The sequence below is a fragment of the Coregonus lavaretus genome (genome assembly GCF_964263955.1).
Source record: "Coregonus lavaretus genome assembly, chromosome: 13".
Taxonomy (NCBI): Eukaryota; Metazoa; Chordata; class Actinopteri; order Salmoniformes; family Salmonidae; genus Coregonus; species Coregonus lavaretus.
In genome coordinates, this window is record NC_140000.1 from 13,325,459 (window position 1) to 13,343,531 (window position 18,073).

At 40.5% G+C, this 18,073-nt stretch overlaps 1 protein-coding gene and 1 long non-coding RNA gene across 2 annotated transcripts; both read left to right on the top strand.

Annotated features, from left to right (window-relative positions):
• Positions 1-3,396: 3,396 nt before the first annotated feature.
• LOC311139238 (myelin-associated glycoprotein-like) lies at positions 3,397-7,575 on the top strand (the record flags this gene model as incomplete). The annotated part of the gene is made up of 4 exons (XM_084174136.1): positions 3,397-3,667; positions 3,936-3,961; positions 6,792-7,044; positions 7,316-7,575. 4 exons carry the CDS (start codon positions 3,397-3,399, stop codon positions 7,573-7,575), a joined length of 810 nt encoding a protein of 269 aa, XP_084030262.1.
• A 194-nt stretch (positions 7,576-7,769) lies between these two features.
• On the top strand, positions 7,770-8,328 carry LOC311140686. The gene is made up of 3 exons (XR_014614175.1): positions 7,770-7,958; positions 8,073-8,169; positions 8,274-8,328. It is a non-coding gene; the product is annotated as an uncharacterized lncRNA (long non-coding RNA).
• The last annotated feature ends 9,745 nt before the right edge of the window (positions 8,329-18,073 follow it).

Sequence of the window (18,073 nt, forward strand, 5' to 3'; positions counted from 1 at the left end):
TAAGAAGAGAGATATTTTCTTTGTCTAGTAGTTCGGATAACAAGAGGCAAAGCACGCGCCTTTTGTTAGATGAACCCGGTACCGTATCTATTAAATATTTTGTATTAACTCCCCATATAATTGTTTAAGTATATTCTTGCATACTGAATTACTTGACACCAGAGAAACTCATCATAACAATTATTTTTATTTATTTTTTACAAAGGAATTATCTTTGTTAATGATATCATGAATACGAAAGGTGGAGTTATGTCACGTGCAGTTAACAAACATATGCTACACGATCAAAAGTATGTGAACACTTGCGCATCGAATATCTCATTCCAAAATCATTGGCATTAATATTGAGTTGGTCCCCCCTTCGCTGCTATAACAACCTCCACTCTTCTGGGAAGACTTTCCACTAGATGTTGGAACATTATTGCGGGGACTTGCTTCCATTCAGCCACAAGAGCATTAGTAAGGTTGGGCACACATGTTGGGCGATTAGGCCTGGCTTGTAGTCGGCGTTCCAATTCATCCCAAAGGTGTTCGATGGGGTTGAGATCAGGGCTCTGTGCAGGCCAGTCAAGGTCTTCCACACCAATCTCGACAAACCATTTCCGAATGAACTTCGCTTTGTGCACGGGGGCATTGTCATACTGAAACAGGCAAGGGCCTTCCCAAAACTGTTGCCACAAAGTTTGAAGTACAGAATTGTCTAGAATGTAATTGTATGCTGTAGCGTTAAAATGTCCCTTCACTGGAAGTAAGGGGCCTAGTACGAACCATGAAAAACAGCATCAGACCAGAATTCCTCCTCCACCAAACTTTACAGTTGGCACTATGCATTGGGGCAGGTAGCGTACTCCTGGTGAAGCGTGATTCATCACTCCAGAGAACGCATTTCCACTGCTCCAGAGTCCAATGGCAGCGAGCTTTACACCACTACAGCCGACGCTTGGCATTGCGCATGGTGATCTTAGGCTTTTGTGTAACTGATACGCAAAACATGTCCCCCCCCTGTTCCCAGTGAAAGTTGCGCCCCTGGCTATAACCATTATCTATGTATGAGGTCCTACAGTTAGACCACTTGTTACTTCCTGACTGAGTCACTGCTCAACTTGAGCAGAAATGTCATACATGACAAGCGAGGGAGGGGAGCTCTATGTTGAACCAACTCCATATTAATGCCCATGATTTTGGAATGAGATATTCGACGAGCAGGTGTCCACATAATTTTGGTCATGTAGTGTATGTTGGTATAGACCCCTTTCTGTGTTTACAAACACGAGGAAGATGCGCGCAAGTTGGTGACAGAACAAGGGGGAGATCTTATAGAACGCCAGCAAAAGAAAGCCTCTATTTACATATTGCTTATGAGTACATTTCACACTACTTTTGGATTATAGTTGGATTTTAAGGCTCGTGTGAATGTCCAGCTTAATATATTGTTTTGTCATCATTGCAAATCAACTGCATTATACTTAAAAAACACTTCAACTTCAACCAGTAAAATGGCTTTTTGGCTAGCTTTTGCTACAGCCGATATCAATGAGCGTTAGCCTTCTAGCTAACAACTGCTGCATCCAAAATAGTTATTTTACAAAGATCACAACCAAGAATTATCGTAGCAAATGTTCAAGCATGAATCAAAGCATCATTGTAAGCGTATGAGAACCCCAAACAGTAATTTTGTTTAGAAGTAATAAAAACATAAATCCACGTCGCGCACATCTGTGCGTGACGTCAGTGTGTTGTGTGCTGAAAAAGGGTATATTGTACTTCAAACTATGTGTAGGCAGTTTGCTTAGGATTCAAACCTTCTCAAACAGCCTAATTCATACTTTCCCCCCCTTTTTTGTTGAGATGTGTTTTGAGTACCTCCAATATAGTTCATTTGAGAATTTTCAGAGATTGGTGTCACATTGGCTTAGTTATGGTGATAGGGAGATTGGAATTTAACACTGAGCTTCATCCAATCCCTATAATAGACATGACTATCTTCTCATCTATAATGGTCACAGCACAGATCATGATACAGGATGTGAAAGACTTGATCACACGTACATTGTTTGAAGGAAATTGTGAATTGCAATGCATATGACAAAAAGTTATATTTAATAATGTGGTTTTAGTGCTACTGACTGAGTGTGAGTAATAGCCCTGACTAAAGTTAACGTGGCGGAATGGTACAGTGACAATCTTATGAGAATTTATACTAATTTCAAGAGATTTCACCTTTAGCTTCTGAAAACCTTTGAGTTTTGCAATGTGGAAATGTTAGATTAATTTGTATTTTAAGAATAATGACTAAAGGATTTCACCCCAAATACAGTATAAATGTGTGAACGGTGTTAAGAGTTATAATGTAGTGTCAACCCACTAACAGAGGGGGAGGAGTTAGAAACTGCTGAGAAAGCATTCCAGGGTGAAGGGGACTGAGAAGCTGTGAAAAGGTGGGCGGAGCAAAGTGCCTTTGTGTGTCAAGGGATATAAAAGCTGTATGTATGTTTTTTGGCGCCAGAGCTCTCCATGAATAAAAATACAGATCATTCTTGCTGGTTGTGGACCTTGAATCATTTATGATTAAAACCAGAGCCTTACAACCCCTAGTAATGATTCAAGCTTAGATTGAATTAGAGATAGAAATTCTCATGACAGGAAAACATAGTCAAAATAAATATTCTCAAAAACATTACATTTAATGCTTCCCACAAGGGAAGAGTTAAATCACCACACCATCAGTCAGAGACAAAATATGGAAAGTCCTGATAGCAAAAATAAAGAAATCACGTTATTTGTGAAATGGGTAGTGTGAGCAGATGGTAATATTTCCTTTATATGTCAATGCCATTAGTCTCTGAAGGATGGTGGTTATCTGACAAGAGAAAGAAAGATCCTGCTAAGCAAGTAAGTGATTGTCTTTTAGACAGTAAAAGTATCATATGCAATGCTAACATTCTAGTGATAATCAAATGTTTCTTATTCCCTCAGATCCTGTACAAAGAGGAGGGGATGCGGAGTGAAACATTACCGTGGCCTTTTCTTATTCATTGCATTTGGCTTGGAGGTAGGATACAAATATAGATGTATACAGAATAAAATATTGTATTTATTTATTATTTATTTATTCAGTTTTACACAAGAAAATACAAAACAATGTGAGGAGAGTTAAAAAGAGAAGTGAAAAGTACATGTGCAGGGGAGATAAAAAAAAACCTTGAGGTGCTAGTAAGGCACCTCCCCCTTTCAAATATTAATAGAACAAAATTAACAATAAAATGGCATCTTGATTTGTTCAAATCAACCCCTGTGACTAGACAAAGAAAGATCAGGGATTATATTTATTATACTCATATTCCTTGACTGTGTCCAACACCTCTTACTAACATTTCCCCCACTGCGATTTGAGTGATGGTAGTTGATGCCTCGTCATGGACTGCTGAGGTGCCCAGCTCAGTGTCCGGCCTGCAGGGCTCGTGCATCGTGATTCCCTGCTCATTCAACTACCCAGAACCAGAGGAGAAGCCCTCTGAATTCACTGGCATCTGGTTCAAAGACACCAATGATGTTATATACCACCCAGACAGTTCCAAAGTATTGAAAGACTACAAGGGTCGTACAGAGCTGGTGGGAGACCTCCGGCAGAAGAACTGCTCACTCAGAATCGACCTGCTCCATCGCAGTGACAAAGAACCCTTTTATTTAAGACCATGACAAGTATTCCTACATACGTGACACAGTCTCCATTGCAGTGAGCAGTAAGTTCCCTTGGGAAGAATTGACAAGGAGAATTTCAATTTATGTAATACAGTATCCCATTATTTACCCTAATGATAGCTATAGCTTCTTCTAGATTACAATTATAGTGCTGAAAGGACAGACCCAAGAACTAGTGGATGCACACCTCAAAAGAATTGCAATAACTGTTCTCTTCTCTTTGCTGATTTCAGGCTCTCCAGACCCCCCCTCTCTGTCAGTGAGGGACAGTGGCGGCTCCTGAAAAAATTCTCAGGGGGGGCAATTTTTCTGATGATTTAGGTGACCTACACACATTTTTTAAAAGATATGTCCAGCAACAACATGAAGACAGGGGCAGCATATAAGTCAATACCAGAAGCATTTATTGACTGATCTCAAAAGTGTTGGCTTACAAAATCAAAATAAGTTATCACAGTAAAAATAATCAAGGGTGTTCTTTCACATTCCTCAACACTGCATAAACAATATGCATTTCCATAAACAAATGAAATATCAGCTGAAAATACAGCATCTTGGTATTTGTTCAGATTGCAGGATCAACAAGAGCTTTTACCACATTTTTTGCCTCATGGTTGAATTGGAAATATGTGCACCTGAGCATAATTCACAACAAGCAAGCAGGAGCTTTTGATAGAGGCTACTGAAAACATTGATGCAAGTTATTGGTAATAAGACATTTTTATAGACTTCCATATTCTGCCCTCTTGTATAGATTTGTGAAAATGAACAGTGATAGACATTTTGCCTGAAAACAGAATTTGAAAGTAATTTCTAGAAAAGGTAAACACAGCTATCTGTATGGCTTTGTAAAAACGAACAACCATATTCTGGCCAATTGTATAGATTTGTAAATATGAACAACCATATTCTGGCCAATTGTATAGATTTGTAAAAATGAACATGAACAGATTATTTTTTTAAAAACTTTTTTTTAAATGAAAAATAACTATTTTAAACAACATCAACTGTGAACTGATTTGGGCGTGTGTGTGTTAAAGAGACAGACAGGGAGGGACAAAGAGAGAGAGAGGCTACATTACTTGTACTGAAACTGTTCTCTTCTCTGTTTCAATACAGCAAAGCGTTCAATGACTTTCTCATTGAAATCAGGCATGCTGAGGACTAGTTCCCTCTCCATGGAAAGCATGGCCAGTGCATTCAGACGTTCCTGGCCCATTGAATTTCGCAGGAATGTCTTAACTCGTGTCAAAGTTGAGAAACATCTCTCAGCTTCAGCTGTTGTCATGGGAGTAGTTATGAGGATGTTCAACAGAGTCACAGTCTCAGAGAACGTCTCCTGGAGGTTGTAGCTCATGAGAACCTGGTACAGTGCCAGTGCACCACAGCATCCCTTGAATTCAGGATTCTCATAGATCAGAGATAGTTCTGTCTTGAGCTTTGCCTTGCTCAGCATGGGGTATGCATTCACAGTGGCATTCAGAGCCTCATCAGGAAATGAATGGCAGTACCTTTCAAACATGTCTGCTTGCAGTAAGGTAGCACTCACAAGGTGGCCAGAGAAAGAGAACCTTTCTTTGGTGTGATCCAGGATGGTGTTGCAGACCTCTTCAGACAGCCTCTGCTTCTCCTCTTCTCTCAAAGCTGTTCTGGGTCTTTTGGCTCCTGTTGCTTCTTGCAGCTGCTGTTGAGAGGAGTCCCTGAAGGCAAACAGACCAATGTGTTTGTTGGCTTTGTACAGTACTGTTGTCTATGTGATGCACAGGTATATGCAATGTATCCATGTATAGTACAAATACTTCAGTTCCACTTAAAATGGGCAGGGATGCATAAAGTCTTTAGTGTTTAAGTTAGCCTTTGTGTCTCACATAGCCTGGATGTTCAGCACAGTATACAGTGGTGCTCATAAGCTTATGATCCCATGCTAAAGTTGACTAAAAAGAGGAATAAAAAAGAAAAGAAAATTGGTGTCCTTAAAGGTTGGATTTTCCAACTTTTTTAATTAAGTCATTAAGATCAATTTCCAAAAGATGATTTTTTTATTTTTTTATTCCTCTTTTTAGTCAACTTTAGAATGTGTTCATACACTTATGAGCACCACTGTACAGTACACATAGTATATAAAATAAGCTAGATTACACCACTGGCCATATATAATGAGAATAATGTAATTTCAAACACAAATGCAGTCTCCTTTCATGCATACATTTTCAAATAAAGCTCTGCTTTGAGAAAGATCGAATGATATTGTTTAATCTTACCTTATGGCCTGCACACTGCTTGTGAAGCTGTCGAGGGCACGTTTGATAAAGACAGCATCGATGTCCTTCTTCTGTAGCTTCTGGTACAGAATGTCGACGTGGGGCATGATTTTGTGAAAAAGCCGCAGGAAAAAAATAAAATCTTCATCATGTAGCATCCTCACGTAGCCAGATGCCTCTCTCACGGTGGGCTGGTCAAATGAACCCAATGAACCCGTCCGAATGGCTTCAAAACATTCTATGAGGTCGTCTCGATTCTCGTAGACAGTGTTCACGACTCTGCTTAGTAGAAACCTGTTGAATTATTAAATTTGGTCTGGGAGGTCCTAATTGTTTCGTTGCCAATTTATCTTGATTTGTTCGCCGACAAAAAGGAACTTCTTTCAAAGAGACAATCGAGTTGCACTGAAGGCTAGCCATTTTGACAGTAGTAGTGAATTGATTGATGAGGCTACCCGCTCTTTTCTTAGTTACGTTCATGGTTATGTTACGTATGACGAAAGCGCGTAAGTGCAAGCCCTCAGAAACCCATAGAGATTGTATTGAAAGCTCTGATATTTGAAAAAAATTGACTTTACATTAGAGGCTATGAGAGACTTCTGGGCGATTTTCAACCTGACTGAAATCGCCCCAAAACGGGCGGGGACATTTGAAGCACGACTTTAGCCTGATTGGACATTTAGTGGCAGATCAGACGTCTAGATTAGAACACTGATAACTACTGTTGCCGTGATATAATTGATTAGAAAAAAAACCCTTCCTTTTCCCATTTGGCAGTGCGTCGCCCATATCGCCCTAATGAACACACCGCCCCTGGTGAGGGAGGAGGTGAAGGTGGGGGAGGAGGTATCTGCTTCCTGCTCTGTGTCTCACTCCTGCCCATCTGATCCCCCTCTCCTCACCTGGAGCCACTCCGGAACACCCAGTGTCCAATCACAGCAGCTGACCAACGGCCAGTGGGAAGTGACATCATCCCTGACCTTTACCCCCAGCATCACTGATCACAACAAGTCTCTGGTCTGCACAGCAGCGTACATGGGAGGGAAGACAGTGAAAATGTCTAAAATACTCAATGTCAAATGTAAGTGGACCACACCTGTGTGTTAATAACACTGGAAGATTTACACTTTGATTTCTGTGAAAACAGAATGCTTCTGTGCATATGACAAAAGTGAAACAATAAATTAAATTGAACTAATTTGAAAAGGAATCATGAACTTTGTCCAGATCCTGGATTTGGCATACTTCACTTTTTAAATTGAAATATATTTAGCATGTGATTGATACACTGAATCTGTCCTAAGATCTGTATTACATAGTAATATCATTCTTACTAATGTTGATATTTATAGATGCCCCAGTGGATGTGAAGGTTGAGGGAGTGTCCAGTGTGAAGGAGGGAGACTCTGTAGAGCTGAGATGCTCCAGTGACAGTAACCCTGCTGCCCACAGCTACCGCTGGCACAACAGCAGAGGGCCTCTGCCCACCACGGGACCTACCATCACACTGGAGAATGTGACCAGACTCACTGAAGCCCTCTTCTGCACTGCCATCAACACAGAGGGACGAGGCCAATCCAGCCCACTGAAACTCAATGTAGAGTGTAAGTAGATGCCGATGTTCTGTCAATAAGGATCATGTCCTTTCTGTGTATATAATATGAAGACAATACTCTTGAGGATGTAGCACTACATGTTCAGTTGAAACCAAACTGTTTATCATTCTCATCCCAGACCCCCCTGAAATCAAAGTGGGCTCTGCATGCACATTAGACATCTCTATGGTAACCTGTCTGTGCATTGTGGATTCGGAGCCCCCCGGCACTGTGGAGTGGTCTCTTCCAGCAGGACCCCTGCCCAGTACCAGGGTGGAGAGGCATGGGTCAGTTACCATGGTGACCCTACAGAGGGCACTAGGCTTCTCAGAGACCGTCCACTGCAATGCCAGCAACACACAGGGCAATGCCACCTTGTCCTTCACTGTGTCCACAAATGGTAAGGGAAACAGTGGGGAAAAGTGTATCATAAGTGAAGTATTATATACTATATTTACATCATAAAGGATATTATGGGTTCATTAATAAATCATATTTATTTGTTTTTGGACAGATAAGATGTTGATGCTGTACGTTTCAATTGGTATTGCTGCATTAGTGGTGGTAGTAATACTAATTCCCATGTCAGCTTGCCTGTTGACCAAGAATGGGTAAGTTGCTCTTTTTGTTTTTGGAGGGAGTTACACGGATTTGTATTTGTTTTTAGCTGTTTTGTTCTGTTTTGATAACTTCGCATAATTTTTCTCAACTGTAGGAGTTGTCGTAGTGACCAGCCAGTAACCAGCAAGCAGGACGTGGATACAGCCAAGGGTACTTTTTTAGATCCCTCAACATCAATGTATATTTCTAGAGGCTGTTCTATCTGTGATCATAATGTATACATCCTGCTTGCTGAGTTGCTAAAGACCATTAGCCTACATTCACTCTTGTTGTGTCATATAAAGAGAATGCATCACATAGTGGCCCTAACTCTATCCACAGGAAAGAGCAGAAAGACTCCAGCAGTGAAATCCACACAAACTACTACACCAACGATCACCTATATGGCAACATGGAGGTATGTACTGTAGGCCTACTGCAGACATTTACAGTAGATATCTGAGAAGAACTTTGCTCTAAATACAAAGGATAAAAAAAACAATAGAGGTGTTGATGATGATGATGATGATGATGATGATGATGATGATACGATATCTCTGATCTGGTTTACTGTAGGCTGAAGAGGATGGCGACCCATACGAGTATGTTGGTGGAGACGATGCAGTCTATGCCAACTTGTGAACACAATAGGAAGCATGTGGGAGTCTGGCTCAGAGGCCATGGTACTCAGTCTGTCAAGGTTTCCAGTTTAACATTTTAACCCAATGTAGCAGAGCTGGCGACTGCTTATATTTGTTAGCTTTATGGTTCTTGTGGCTAAAGAATATGGTACATTCTTATTTGTGTTGTGGCTTTGTGTTATGGCTTTTACAGTACTTAAAAAAAAAAAGGGCTAATGCTTGGGTAATTCAGGCTCTTTGGTATCACATACACTTATGTCAGTCTCATTAAGACTGCAGAACTGTGTGCAAACTTCACCTTTAATTACAGAACACAACATAACACATTAACTGGCATGACAATCCGTCTCATTAGTCAAAATGCATTTTTATTGTACTTGACACATACCAAAAGCATAACATGCATTTAAATGCACTTAAATTACTACAGAAATGATACATTATCTCTCATGTAGTGACTCCATGTCTTTCATGTGTATAACAAAGAAACAAACAAACTTGATGAGAGCGTTGCAACCAACGTCCAATGGGCAGAAATGAATTGTTTTTGCATCCCTTTGATATGTAAAGTAGAAATTATGCACCAATATTGCATTTGAAAACCCTATTATATGAAATGAAGTGCCCTTTAATATAGACCACATGGAGAATTCAATAAATCAGATTTAAATATGAATAGAGACTTGGTAAAGTGCCATAATTCTGCATTTTGACATGTCCCTCCATGCACCCTCTGTGACTTCTAGAAAGATTTTAACCCACTAACCCCCAAAATACTCCAAGTTTTCACCATCATTGTAAAGCCCTAGTGATTTCGTTGCTTTGACAAAGTTATTTCAGAAGATTATTATTTATTTTATGTGAATAGTGATTCATTTGTCTGTCCCTCATTTTAAGGTCAACCCTGTTACGTGAACTGAACTCTCATTTTAATATGGTGAAACTATTCCTTTTTAAATTATAGTGTAAAAGCAGTTGAGCTGGTTTTACTCTTTTGGCCATTTTCTGGTGTTTTGTGGTGAAAAACTGAGCGGGTCTAGCATAACACGTCAACCCTGTTACCCATAGATAGACAGGCTAGAAATGTTTTAACAATTTAAAATTATGTGTGAATATTGCATTCAATTGCCCCTCCCTGTTGCACTCAACAAGCTTCCATTCTTCTTGTCACAAGGGGATTCATGGCTGATTTAACTAGTAATTACCAGTTGGAGGGCCGTTCAAGTGGATTTGTCCTAACCATCCACTGTAGAGCTGTACAATACCACTCAATTGAAGCACAAGACCTAAACCTACGCTTTGATATAGTGTGGAGCAATGTTCCCTCAATTTTTTTTAGGCACTGAGGAAATTTCAGGTCTACTGAGCGCATACTTGAACGTTGTGAAAATTCTGTGCAACTTCCAGTGCGCGTTTACTGTGAACACTGAGGCTGTACCAGTTTTAAGTTACAGTTTTAACAGTGGCCATGTAGGCTACTGTGGCTATTTGATCATAATGTAGGCCTACCAAAGTGGCTTACCATCAAAAACAGTGGAGAGAATGCATCTCATAACATTTTAACATGGAAATAGCTGTTCTATCATTCAGCCTACAGGAGCATCCAATGTGTGGTGTTCAATGTAGGCCTACATTCCATGATACTTTTGAAGAAAAGAAAACAAATGCACGGCTTGGCATTAACCTGTTTATCCACTTGTCCTTCAGACAAGGAGGTGACTAAAAATGTTGTTGTTGTTTGATGCAAGAAACCACTTTACAAAATAAAATGCGTTATTATTCCCATACCATTATTACAGAATTATGCTACCCTCTGCCTATTGGCTACTTAGCTTATTCAAGCCTGTCTCAAAATATGACACTGCACCTTTAAGACAATTAAAAAGCTCTTTACCTGACTCACTTTTCAAAGATGAATACGTTTTGTGCTCTTGTAGGAAGCAATCACTCCCCTATTTCTGACTACAAATGATCTATAACTGGGCTAATAACTCACTAACTTGCAAAGGATATGAACAAAATGTGCACACATGGCTACATGCAGCTCTCACTTTGATCTCAAAACAAGCTCATCTACACACGACCGCTAATGCTGTAAACACAGTCCAGTTCAAAGTAAATGGCACAGATCCATATATGGCAATGGTCTATTTGCACATAAGCCTACTGCAGCTCTGATTGTTTATGCCGCAACAGTTTGTGTAGAGTACGGTTTGTGCAGAGTATGGTAGAGTAGTGCATGTCAAGACAATAGAATCCTACTCCGATGTGTTCTGCCTACAACAAAATCTGTTTTATAGTTTGTTTTGTTTCGGTATGTTGCAATGAAAGTGGCTAATATTGCATTGATTCGATCACAATTGCCACAGTAAATGGCAACGTTGATAGTGTTAACAGGGAAAACTCTAGAACTGCGGTCACCAACCTTTTCTGAGTCAAGATCAATTTGAGTCAAAATGCAAGCCGAGATCTACCGCTCAGATTATTTTTTAACATGACTTAAAAAATGGAAGCCTATGCAACATTAACCAATTAAAAACAGTACTACAGCAATGAGGTTTGTGCAGTGAGCTCTAGGCCCGATATATTATCACTGCATATTGTCTTTGCTTGAATTGCCCTGCCAATGCATTGCTGTTCGGCCATTTCTTTATTTACTGGGCTGATGGTGACAGCATCTGATGGCCAGTCTCAGCAGAGGGAGAGAGCAGCAGACTGAGGTCCGCCACCGCTCTCCCTTTCCTCCGCTGACACTGACCATAAAGGGACACCGTCTTCCAGTTGATGGCGAAACTCGAATCGCATCGCATTATTTCTTGCCTCATGTACAAATTAATGTTGTTACTCCTATGAACAGAGAAAGTGAAATATTCCTCGATATTAAGAAAGTCCAAAGCCACTAATAATAACAACAACGCAAGCCTATAGATACACTTTCCTACTCATTCATTACTGCTGCAGTGCTTGTTGTAGTGCTGAGTGGAAATACCCTTACGAAAACAGATTGCAGTCAGAGCACAGTATAACTGCAGTTAGAGTGCAGTATAACTGCAGTATGCTGCAAATACTGTATCCAATATAACACAGTTTTTTTTGTGCAGTAATTTTGCAGTGTAACTGCAGTTAAAGTGCAGTATAACTGCAGTTCAACTGCAATACTCTGTAGTTATTCTGCAATTACTGCGTCCAAAATACCACAATTGACTTTTTTCTGCAGTTACAAAACTGCAATCTTTTTTTGTAAGGGTAGGAAGAACGTGCATTTTATGGCTTATAAAAGTGTTGAATACAAAGTGTTGACTGTGCTGAGTAAGAACTTAAACATGAACTCACTTATAAAATCAATCTCTTTGCTAGTCTCTCTAGTCATGGTTTTAAACGTTTTGAAATCTCACAGTATCTGTAGCTTTCTTATATGTCTGCTACTTTACTGCAGACACCGTTATCTGAGCCATCCGATTGGCCAGCGGTAGACCTATAGTGCACCTAATTTGCTCTCTGGGCCCACCAGGAAGGCAGAGTTTGTGCCTTCAGACACATGAAATGGTTCAAAATGGCAACAGTTCGCCTACCCGGTGTACAGGGCAGCTGATTCGGGTGCACCTACCACCAACAGTCCGAGACGAATAAAAAGAAGTAGGAACACAAGGCTTTATCATTGGGTTTTTTACAGAAATGTTTGGCGGTCAACTAGGAATGCCTTGGAGATCGACCAGCTCTAGAGAGTTCAGTGAAGTTCAATCTCATGCTTCTCTCTCTGTGGGCTGATATTTCTGTGCAGCAGTCCCGGGGGAGCTGAGCGGCAGGCTCGTGGCTACTCACGCGCAGCTTAGAGGGAACATTGGACAGAAATACTCAGTTTCATCAGCTGTCTGGGTGGCTGGTCTCAGACGATCCCACAGTTGAAGAAGCCGGATGTGGAGGTCCTGGGCTGGCTTGGTTACATGTGGTCTGCAATTGTGAGGCCGGTTGGACATACTGTCAAATTCTCTAAAACGACGTTGGAGGCAGCCTGTGGTAGAGAACTGAACATGAAATCATCTGGCAACAGCTCTGTGGACATTTCTGCAGTCAGCATGACAATTGCACGCTCCCCCAAAACTTGAGACATCTGTGGCATTGTGTTGTGTGACAAAATTGCACATTTCAGAGTGGCCTTTTATTGTCCCCAGTACAATGTACACCTGTGTAATGATCATGCTGTTTAATCAGCTTCTTGATATGCCACACCTGTCAGGTGGATGGATTATCTTGGCAAAGGAGAAATGCTCACTAACAAGGATGTAAACAAATTTGTGCACAACTTTTGAGAGAAATAAGCTTTTTGTGCATATGGAACATTTCTGGGATATTTTATTTCAGCTCATGAAACATGGGACCAACACTTTACATGTTGTGTTTATAGTTTTGTTCAGTACATATTATTATTATTTAATTTGTTTATTTATTCTGATTTATCAGGAGGTGCTGCAGCACCCATCAGCACCCCTAACTCCCGTGGCTATGTCTGTGATCATAACCTAGAACCCTTTCTGAGTTGCTAAAGACCATTAGCCTACATTCACTCTTGTTGTGTCATATGAAGAGAATGCATCACATAGTGGCCCTAACTCTATCCACAGGAAAGAGCAGAAAGACTCCAGCAGTGAAATCCACACAAACTACTACACCAACAATCACCTAGAGTGGGGAAAAAAGTATTTAGTCAGCCACCAATTGTGCAAGTTCTCCCACTTAAAAAGATGAGAGAGGCCTGTAATTTTCATCATAGGTACACGTCAACTATGACAGACAAAATGAGAAAAAAAAATCCAGAAAATCACATTGTAGGATTTTTAATGAATTTATTGGCATATGATGGTGGAAAATAAGTATTTGGTCAATAACAAAAGTTTCTCAATACTTTGTTATATACCCTTTGTTGGCAATGACACAGGTCAAACGTTTTCTGTAAGTCTTCACAAGGTTTTCACACACTGTTGCTGGTATTTTGGCCCATTCCTCCATGCAGATCTCCTCTAGAGCAGTGATGTTTTGGGGCTGTCGCTGGGCAACACAGACTTTCAACTCCCTCCAAAGATTTTCTATGGGGTTGAGATCTGGAGACTGGCTAGGCCACTCCAGGACCTTGAAATGCTTCTTACGAAGCCACTCCTTCGTTGCCCGGGCGGTGTGTTTGGGATCATTGTCATGCTGAAAGACCCAGCCACGTTTCATCTTCAATGCCCTTGCTGATGGAAGGAGGTTTTCACTCAAAATCTCACGATACATGGCCCCATTCATTCTTTCCTTTACACGGATCAGTCGTCCTGGTCCCTTTGCAGAAAAACAGCCCCAAAGCATGATGTTTCCACCCCCATGCTTCACAGTAGGTATGGTGTTCTTTGGATGCAACTCAGCATTCTTTGTCCTCCAAACACGACGAGTTGAGTTTTTACCAAAAAGTTATATTTTGGTTTCATCTGACCATATGACATTCTCCCAATCCTCTTCTGGATCATCCAAATGCACTTCAGACGGGCCTGGACATGTACTGGCTTAAGCAGGGGGACACGTCTCGCACTGCAGGATTTGAGTCCCTGGCGGCGTAGTGTGTTACTGATGGTTGGCTTTGTTACTTTGGTCCCAGCTCTCTGCAGGTCATTCACTAGGTCCCCCCGTGTGGTTCTGGGATTTTTGCTCACCGTTCTTGTGATCATTTTGACCCCACGGGGTGAGATCTTGCGTGGAGCCCCAGATCGAGGGAGATTATCAGTGGTCTTGTATGTCTTCCATTTCCTAATAATTGCTCCCACAGTTGATTTCTTCAAACCAAGCTGCTTACCTATTGCAGATTCAGTCTTCCCAGCCTGGTGCAGGTCTACAATTTTGTTTTTGGTGTCCTTTGACAGCTCTTTGGTCTTGGCCATTGTGAAGTTTGGAGTGTGACTGTTTGAGGTTGTGGACAGGTGTATTTTATACTGATAACAAGTTCAAACAGGTGCCATTAATACAGGTAACGAGTGGAGGACAGAGGAGCCTCTGAAAGAAGAAGTTACAGGTCTGTGAGAGCCAGAAATCTTGCTTGTTTGTAGGTGACCAAATTCTTATTTTCCACCATAATTTGCAAATAAATTCATAAAAAATCCTACAATGGGATTTTCTGGATTTTTTTTCCTCAATTTGTCTGTCATAGTTGACGTGTACCTATGATGAAAATTACAGGCCTCTCTCATCTTTTTAAGTGGGGGAACTTGCACAATTGGTGGCTGACTAAATACTTTTTTTCCCCACTGTATATGGCAACATGGAGGTATGTACTGTAGGCCTACTGCAGACATTTACAGTAGATATCTGAGAAGAACTTTGCTCTAAATAGAAAGGATTTAAAAAACAATAGAGGTGTTGTTGATGATGATGATGATACGATATCTCTGATCTGGTTTCCTGTAGGCTGAAGAGGATGGCGACCCATACCAGTGTGATGGTGGAGACGATGCAGTCTATGCTAACGTGTGAACACAACAAGAAGAATGTGGAAGTCAACTGGCTCAGTGGGCATGGTCCTCAGTCTTTTAAAGGTTCCAGTAAAATATTAACATTTTAACCCAATGTAGCAGAACAGGTGACTGCTTATATCTGTTAGCTTTATGGTTCTTGTGGCTAATGAATATGGTACATTCTTATTTGGGCTGTGGCTTTGTGTAATGGCTTTTACAAGGCTTTTGTTTAATATCTATGGCTTGGGTAATTCAGCAATGTTTTTACTAAACGTTAAATATGCACAATAAAATATCCAGTATTTAACAATAGCTTGTTTCACACTTCCCCAGCTGTCTGTTGCAATTGTGTCTTGAGGGTAATCTGAGGATCTGAATACGAGTGTGGGACTTTCAGTGTTTCTCCACTTGGGGTTGCTCTTTCATTTATTGAGATTTTCAATGTCTGTTTATTTCCACAGGGTTTGAGCTATTTCACAATACTGCTTTTGTCAATATACTGTAGCTTTAGGTTTATTGACCCACTCTATAAGAACATACCAGTAACAGGAATACAAATCAAAATACAGACAATGATTAATTTGTATTAGGTTTTGATTATAGCTCTGTATACATTATCGAATCTGAATTTTTTAAAAATAGTTTGTTTCACAAAACGTTTATTTTGAGCAAATATTTCATATGTTTTGAAAGGTATAGAATGTATAAATTGATTTAGTGTAATGAATTGTGGGCATGGTGTGATCTCCTACCTACGTCATTGAAAGGGTGAGAAACATAACGATCCTATTAAATTATTCTAATAATTCATATTTTAATTAAATTCTAGTATTCTAATTCCTAATTATATGGTGAGAAAGGCCTCCCCATACTCATTCGTGGCAGTGCAGGATATAGTGTCCTTATCCTCAAACTCCCCCTCCACTAAAACTGTCAATCAAATCAAATCAAATGTTATGTTATTGGTCACATATAGCTTGGATCCCCGTATTATCGGCATATTCAACAGCGTTTAAAAATACATTACCTTCAACAGTATTATCTTGTGATCAAGCCATCAATGTTATGTGATTATTGGTGTCGTAAAATTTTTTGACATTTCAGTGGAAATACTACTACTATCAGCTTTTTGATAAGCGGTTTAGCAAAAAAATACGTCCCGTATTATCGGCATACGGCCCCCAGTTATTGGCCACCTTACTATTCTGTTCAATTACAAGATATATCCGTTTAATTTTGTTCAAAAAAGAGACACCAACCTCGTATCCAAAGTCTTTACTAGATAGTTGACTAGCCTTCCGGTAAAAAAGACTTGCCTGTCAACTTTTCATTGTGTAGCCCGGTGCGCCCTCCTGTGGAGGTTTCTTCACCAACATATTCAGTGTTGTAACCAAATAATGTCTCATCATTTGTTTTACAGATTCATCTTATGTTTTGAGAAAGTAGATAACAGTTGAATTCTAAAATATGAGTATTAATAATTTACGTCACATAAAACTTTAATTTCAGTTATGTGCATTGACATAAACAATGAAAACACTGTTGGAGTTTGAGTTGCAGAGATGCACATGGAAAGTTAAGGAAGAAATACACAAGAGTGGTTCAATAAATATATATATATTTTATTTTAGACATTTATTTTTTTGTACAAATAAATAATTTAATATGAACACAAACAAAACAAACAATTAAATCTCGACCTCCATCCCTATATTGTCACAAAAATCACAATAATAATCCAGCTCCACCGCTACCACTTGATCCCACTGCACACACCTAAAGTGGAACCAGTGCTGACAGAAGTCACAGCACAACCCAACATGGCATCTCTGAGATCCCCAGAGATTGGAAAGCTGCCGCGGTCATCCCCCTCTTCAAAGGGGGTGACACTCTAGATCCAAACTGTTACAAACCTATATCCATCCTGCCCTGCCTTTCGAAAGTTTTTGAAAGCCAAGTTAACAAACAGATCACCCACCATTTCGAATCCCACCGTACCTTCTCCGCTATGCAATCCGGTTTCCGAGCTGGTCATGGGTGCACCTCAGCCACGCTCAAGGTCCTAAACGATATTATAACCGCGATCGATAATAGACAGTACTGTGCAGCCGTCTTCATCGACCTGGCCAAGGCTTTCGACTCTGTCAACCACCGCATTCTTATTGGCAGACTAAATAGCCTTGGTTTCTCAAATGACTGCCTCACCTGGTTCACCAACTACTTCTCAGATAGAGTTCAATGTGTCAAATCGGAGGGCCTGTTGTCTGGACCTATGGCAGTCTCTATGGGGGTGCCACAGGGTTCAATTCTTGGGCCGACTCTTTTCTCCGTGTATATCAATGATGTCGCTCTTGCTGCTGGTGACTCTCAGATCCACCTCTACGCAGACGACACCATTTTGTATACATCTGGCCCTTCATTGGACACTGTGTTAACAAACCTCCAAACGAGCTTCAATGCCATACAACACTCCTTCAGTAGCCTCCAACTGCTCTTAAACACTAGTAAAACTAAATGCATGCTCTTCAATCGAACGCTGCTGGCACCCGCCCACCCGACTAGAATCACTACTCTCGACGGGTCTGACCTAGAGTATGTGGACAACTACAAATACCTAGGTGTCTGGTTAGACTGTAAACTCTCCTTCCAGACTCACATTAAGAATCTCCAATCCAAAGTTAAATTCACTCATGCTGCCAAACATGCCCTCGTAAAACTGACTATCCTACCGATCCTTGACTTCGGCGATGTCATTTACAAAATAGCCTCCAACACTCTACTCAGCAAATTGGATG